The sequence below is a fragment of the Pinus tabuliformis genome, chromosome 8 (genome assembly GCF_031772625.1).
Source record: "Pinus tabuliformis cultivar Carrire ecotype Pingquan chromosome 8, CPIR1, whole genome shotgun sequence".
Taxonomy (NCBI): domain Eukaryota; kingdom Viridiplantae; phylum Streptophyta; class Pinopsida; order Pinales; family Pinaceae; genus Pinus; species Pinus tabuliformis.
In genome coordinates this window covers 1,781,048,090-1,781,054,947 of record NC_142294.1, presented here as the reverse complement: position 1 = coordinate 1,781,054,947, position 6,858 = coordinate 1,781,048,090, and the positions used below count along the sequence as shown (strand labels likewise).

At 38.9% G+C, this 6,858-nt stretch overlaps 1 protein-coding gene across 1 annotated transcript; it reads left to right on the top strand.

Annotated features, from left to right (window-relative positions):
• Positions 1-1,156: 1,156 nt before the first annotated feature.
• On the top strand, positions 1,157-2,592 carry LOC149243321 (uncharacterized). Its single transcript, XM_089371179.1, has one exon. The coding sequence runs from the start codon at positions 1,282-1,284 to the stop codon at positions 2,590-2,592; it is 1,311 nt and encodes a 436-aa protein (XP_089227305.1). The 5' UTR covers positions 1,157-1,281.
• Positions 2,593-6,858: the final 4,266 nt, after the last annotated feature.

Genomic DNA, 6,858 nt, shown 5'->3' with positions numbered 1-6,858 from the left:
TGAATGTTTTTATTGTGGTAAGATAGGCCATATTGCTAAATTTTGTCGCAAGAAGAAGGCAAATCAAGAGAGGTACAATCAGAAAAGGCATGCAGGTCATTTGGCAGATGCAAACACAGATACAGACCCAGATCAGAATCTGGATGTTAGACTATTTATGGCCGAGGGTGACACTGCTACTGAGGAGGATGAATTAGATATTTGGATCGTGGATTCTAGAGCCTCCTCGCATATGTCAGGTAAAAAGCAATGGTTCAGAAATTTTAAAGAATCCAACACTGGAGTAAAAGTCTATCTTGGAGATAATAGTGGGTATGAGATCAAGGGACATGGAGATGTCCTTGTTACTCTGCCTGATGGTAAGATCAGGAATATATCTGATGTGTGGTATGTTATTGGCATTAAGAAGAACCTGATTTCTGTGTCCAAGATTACAGATCAGGACCTCAAGGTAGAATTTTCAAATCTTATTGCATTATTAAAGATTTGTTGGATCAAATGAAGCCCATTGCTATAGGTATTCGCATAGGAGGACTCTACAAGTTGGATGTGAAAAGTATGCCTCAGCAAGCCTTGATGACGTCAAATAAGTCTGCAAATGAAGACGGACTCTACAAGTTGGCTCAAGAAATAAATACCCCAGAAGTTTCTTCTATATGTGAAGACGGAAATGAGTCTGCCTTTGTGGACATTAAGCCGGTCGATGATGTTGTTAAGGCCAAACCTGTGGACACCCCTATTGAGGTCGATGGTGGGACAGACGATTGTTACAAAACAGAGGATGGCGTCGGACAGTTTGACAAACAGTTGTCTGCTCTAGAATCATATCTTGGGTTGTCTGAGTATTCTATTGCTAAATCAAATCTGTGTCCCAGTCCTAGTCATTTTGCCAACTGGCTTTCCAGGATACAAAGAAAGTCTGCCATGGAGTGGCTGGAGCTGTTGCTGCCCTGCACCCACTGGATTCGAACCTACAAATGGAGAGAATACCTGCAGGCCGACATTATGGCAGGGATCACAGTCGGCACAATGCTCGTTCCTCAGGCAATGTCATATGCAAAGTTAGCTGGACTTCACCAAATTTATGGACTTTATTCTGGTTTTGTTCCTGTATTTGCGTATGCAATTTTTGGCTCATCGAGGCAACTTGCCATTGGACCTGTAGCGTTGGTTTCACTTTTGGTTTCTAACACCTTATCCAGTATTGTGGATTCAACTGATGACCTATACACAGAGCTTGCAATACTGTTGGCTCTTCTAGTTGGCATCTTGGAGTGTTTAATGGGAATTCTCAGGCTTGGATGGCTTATTCGTTTTATAAGCCATTCTGTCATTTCAGGTTTAGGTGACAGTGGCCAAGAGCTGGGAGCGAGCGAGCAGATCCCTCAACAGAGTTCTCAAAAATTGATTAGTTTGACAGATATCAAAATGATTAATGTCACAGATACCAAGGCTCTCTTGGCATTGCTCAGCGAGGATCGAACGCTGGAGAGCGTCATCCCCGAATTCTTTTCCAAATTCAAACGCCATGATCATTTCGATATCTGCTGCACTCTTGTCCTCCTCATAGAGGATAAGAGAATCTTGAAGCAGTCTCAGCGCTTGGTAGCATTTTATATTCTGCATGATCTCTATTGTGGGGAGCAGTCATTTGTGAATCCATTTAATTCTTTCCTCATTGATGTTGCCTCTGATGACAGTGCTAACATTGTGGAGAGGGCATTTCTGCTTCAGTTTCTTGGTTCTACACATAGCAACAACAACAAAAAGGAGATTGTAAGCCAAACTGCAGCCGAGTACATCAGGACTTTTGATCCAAATTCACATACATTCTTGACTCATGAGCAACTGCAGAAACAATATTCTGATAAGCTACCAGTAGAGTCATATAAAAGTTATTTTAAAAATGCATCTATCAAAAATGTAATACGAGATCCAGATATTCCCCAAGGCTGTGATGCAGATGCACCTGAGCTTGATGACTCCACTCCCTTAGGTAAATATCGAATAGGTGGTGGAAATAGAGAGACAGCAGCAGCTGGCCTGATTCAGAATACATCATTGAAAGGACTTGAACCACCATGGATTAGGCCAGTCCCACCCAGGCTTCCTGAACAAAATGGAGAGTTAGTGTGGCTTACACCTGATAACAATCATGAGTTGCTCTGGGATAAAGGCATGTGTGCTGACACTAGTCGTGGAGCTGCTGTTAGGGATTTGATAGGCAAAGCTCTAAAAGGAGCACTTGCGCCTACACAACAGCAGAGAGTCCTCATGGAGCTTGAAGCTGATCCAAAGCTTGTTTATCACTGTGGGTTGTCTCCACGTTGTCTCCCGGAATTGGTTGAAAACAATCCTGTAATTGTTGTTGAAGTGCTTCTGAAGTTGATGAATTCAGTACATATAGCAGACTATTTCAAAGTACTTGTCAATATGGACATGAGCCTGCACTCTATGGAGGTTGTTAATAGGCTTACAACTGTTGTTGATCTTCCCACACAGGAACCACAATTCACTAAGCCACTAGGAAGACTGAAGTTTGATTTGTTTAGGGACATTTTAGGTGTGTTTAAAAATCCCTTTCTCCATTAAGGGGGGATGTTAGAAATTAATGGAGAATAGGTTACATAGTTATGATTTGCTTCTTTATTTGACATTCAGTTCCTATTAATTAGGAATCTGTTTTTGCCTATGTATCTATTTAATTCATGATGATTAATGAATAAGGTGAAGCGAATGCATTTGCTGGAGGGAGCTCCTGGTGATCTGCACATGTGAGCTCCCGTGTGTTTGCCCAAACTTCTGTCTTCTACATTTCTTATCATCCAACTCAAGTATGGTCCTATTCCGTGACTCTCTTCTTCAAATTCTCCCCAGTCTATTCCGTGACTTTCTTCTTCAAATTCTCCCGAGTCTAAACTCTGAAAAAATGGAGGTTTAGATGTAGCCTCACTTAATTTCATTATTAGAGATGCAAGTGCATTAATTACATGTTCCTCAACTTTACCCATGTTCTTGATTGATGTTGGACGTTGACGACACAGGTCCAAAACTATCAGACATGACTCAAATATTTTTGCATGATAAGTTACAACAAATGGTCTGTCCATTTTAGAAGAAACAACTCTTATCACTTCAAAAATGGATGAGGCAGAGGCTTCTCCATTCTCTACAGCCTTTCCATAAACTCTTAACAATTGGATCAAACAAAATCAACACTCAGATCTTTTCAGACAGGAGAAAGCGGATTGAAGCAACCTTTGTGCATACTGTTGAACCCGAGTCCCTAGTAAATTGTGCATGCAACACTAAAAGACCAAAAATTTCATCCAAGTATGGATTAAAAAACCAACCCAGCTTCTGAACAATTGCTCCTGAAACACTCCGAACAAATCTCAAAAGGTTCCCCCAAAAGCTGTGTTCCCTTCAAAGTATGCAATCTTAGACATTGTTTCTTATTTGTATGAAGACGAATAAAACTGCCATGTATAATGTGAGGGAGATGAGCCCAGGCTTGTGGACCAAGTTCAGAAACAAGAGAATTTGTGCAATGCAGGCAACCTGAGGAAAGAGCTCCATCATTTGCTCTGAGATTTGCAGCAAAAGGACTAAGATAGGCACTAAAGGTACTCTGAAAGTTCCCTACAATTTTTTTTCCAGATATCTAATGTGACAACTGCTACAGTTTTTGCTCTCAAAGATGAATCTTCTGGGGATATCTTATGTAACTCAACAATATCCATGATCATTTCCTTCAATGCTTCATCACTTTCTTCAACTAAATAATTCCATTGGGCATTTGGCAAGGTAATAATTTTCCTCTTCATTCTCGACTGTTTTACAAACCCGACCTTACCTATCAAATTTTCACAAACCAATCGAAGGGCCTTCTCGCAGACATTTTCTTCTGTGTGTTTCAAAAAGGATGTGTTTCCCTTAGAGTAAGCTAATGGAGTCTTAAGTCTTGTGACAATATTCAATAAACCATATGCATCTTTTCTTGCATCATTCTCGAGACCAGAAGGAAAAATTGGTTTTTAGTTTTTGTATCAATAATCTGCAATTGTAAGACCCCTTGTTCCATAAGATCTCCTAGTGCTTCTTGTAATTTTCCTGATCATGTACAATTTCAAGCTTAAGAGCTAATTCAGAATTTCTCAGGTAAAACATATAGCTTCAATTTGTAAGGTCCATAAAAATGAATCATCTCCTTTCCACTCTAGTTGAAGTAGGTCTAGAACATGTGCATCTGTCCTTTCTCCTTGCAAAATTTTAACTAAATCTAGAAGCCACAAGCCACATTCTTGATGTGTATTTTCCACTTAGTTGTACAGAAAACTCAATTTTTCCACTTTGAATCCAACAACATGCCTCCAAGATCTTGTGCTTTCTAAGTGGATATTTAATTTCTTGAAACCATCATCTCAGTTAATAATAACAAAAGGAAAAGAAAAATTGTCTTTAACATACAAACCCCAACAGATGTTTCATGATGACTAATCCACGATGTCGTGACATTTGTGGCAATGCATTGACGACAACGCTCAACAATGTTTTAGGATATTTAGCAGTCATTAACCAACATGGAACCACAGCTGATATCCGTTGTTCTGAGACCTTTTATGAATGGAAATAATCCTGAATTTTAGATATATCTATAACATGATCCAAATTTTGATCGAGAAGAAACATTCCAAGAGCAGTCATCAGTGACAAAGCATGGTTACAAGTAGTTTAACCCTTTGCAATGTTGACACATCACACAACTAGATCCACATTCAATTTCTTACACAATATTTCCTTTAAATCAGATTCTATTGTCAGTGAATTTCTTTTGTTTTCGAGAACTGTGACTAGGATATGTTGTAGGTAATATTTACTATCGCTTCATGACCCACTTCATCATTCATGGAAATCAACACCTTCTATAGTGCAAAGAGCATGTCAACTAGATATCTTTCCCACAGTCCAATGTGGGGACAGAGCAAAAAAATCTACTTCATCAACCACTACCACCTTCATATTTGGGTAAGCATTTAGTAGATATGACAAGAGATACCCAACGTTTGAGGCTAGCACAACACTCCCCCACAACCACATCTCCATATATAAGATCGCTTGTGTTTGAAGATTGGTCTTCGTTAAAACTACGTTGAGCATAGAATCTTTTGCTCTTCTATCATAATAGAAGTTAGTTTTTTTTTGGCTTTGACCTTAGCATTCACCATATAGTTTTTTTTTGGCTTTGAACTTAGCATTCACCATATAAGGAATTTATATAGATTGCAAAAGAATTAAAGGAGAAAATACCACATTTGTGCGGAAGTACTATTATACAAATTTTATATAATTCATTGTGCATAGTTCTTATCTATGCATTGTGCATTAATATCCAATACTTGGTTGGATCCTCCTCTTAGGTCCTGTTAACATGACTAATGTGCACTATGCCAACGGGGGAACTAACCCGATCACAAGCCCCAATTAGACCTACTTTCGTTTGGATTGGCTAGCTCCGACAGGTTTTAAGGGACCCCGTAAACCACTTGAACATGTCAAAAGATTGCTTCCAGGAGGAAGACTTCAATTAAATCAAAAAAATGAAACAACTAACCTCTATGTATTAAATCCTATCTATACTACTTCTAACTACTCTAATCTAGTCCTAGCTATTCTAATCTATCCTTCAAGAGCATGATACAGAGGTTTCAACATCATATATATGTTCAATAGGAGTGTGATAAAGAAGGTTAAACATCATGCATACATTCAAGTCCAAATGAATCAATCACTGAATTCAAAGCTGAACAAGACTGTATTAAAGCTAAATTGCAATTTAACCACTCATATAGGAATCCACATTCTTCTATGGAATTAAAATTGCAACTGATGTTTAATTTAGTTTTAAATCAAAGACCATTCACAAGTTAACCATGAAACTGAATCACATTCAATTTAACAAGACTAATAGTGAACTCTAAGTCATCAATATGCATAAATGTAAATGACATTTACATTCATTTCAGTAACAACACTCTAATCCAAAACAATACAATGAGTCTGAAACTAAAGGTTCCTTCTTCCTTCAAAAACAATCCTCCTCATTCACCAATAAAGCAACACTGTTCTTCTCGAAAATAAAAAGCCCTACTTTCATCTATGTTGGTAATATTTATGCCTTTCCCCTTGCTCTCTGTCTCCCCTGCCTCTTCATCTTCCCCAATGTTTTTTGGAATGCTAATCGAGTACAGAGGGATAAGAGTGGTGACAGGTTTTCCACGTCAAAGTCACTTTACTGGAGCATTTTGATTCTCGGGAAATGGATAGGTCTAGAAGGACCCGAGTGTGGCTATGTATCCCTTCACTGCACCTTTGTGGAATGGTTATTATTCCTTGCCACTTCCTGAGGGAAACTTGAAACACCTTGTCCGTCATCTCACACCCAGTGTGCTTTTAGGCATTTCTAGAAGGAGTGACATCTTGAGGGATCGGCGCTGTGCTTTCCTTGCCATGGAGTGAGCCTTCATCATGCATAGCAATAATCCATCTCCCTTTCTACATGCTTCGCCTTTGTAGTACCCAACCGAGGTTGTAGAGGTGTCATCTAGACATATAGCGCCTTTACCTACTATCGGATTTGCTCGAGATCACCTGCAGAGATAATTCATATTAGCCTTATGATTACGAACAAATGATAAAATGCCTAAGACAACAAATATTTGCCTTTAGGAAGAATTTATAACATCAAAAGAACAAACGTGAAAGAATCGGCCCTCTGGTATTTAATCCATACATTGATTCAGTCCTGCAAGCGAAAACTCTGTTTACACTGAAATTTATCACAAAACACACAACTGA

Excerpts from the sequence above, each read along its gene's own strand:
- LOC149243321 (XM_089371179.1), top strand. The coding sequence starts at position 1,282 with ATGGGAATTCTCAGGCTTGGATGGCTTATTCGTTTTATAAGCCATTCT.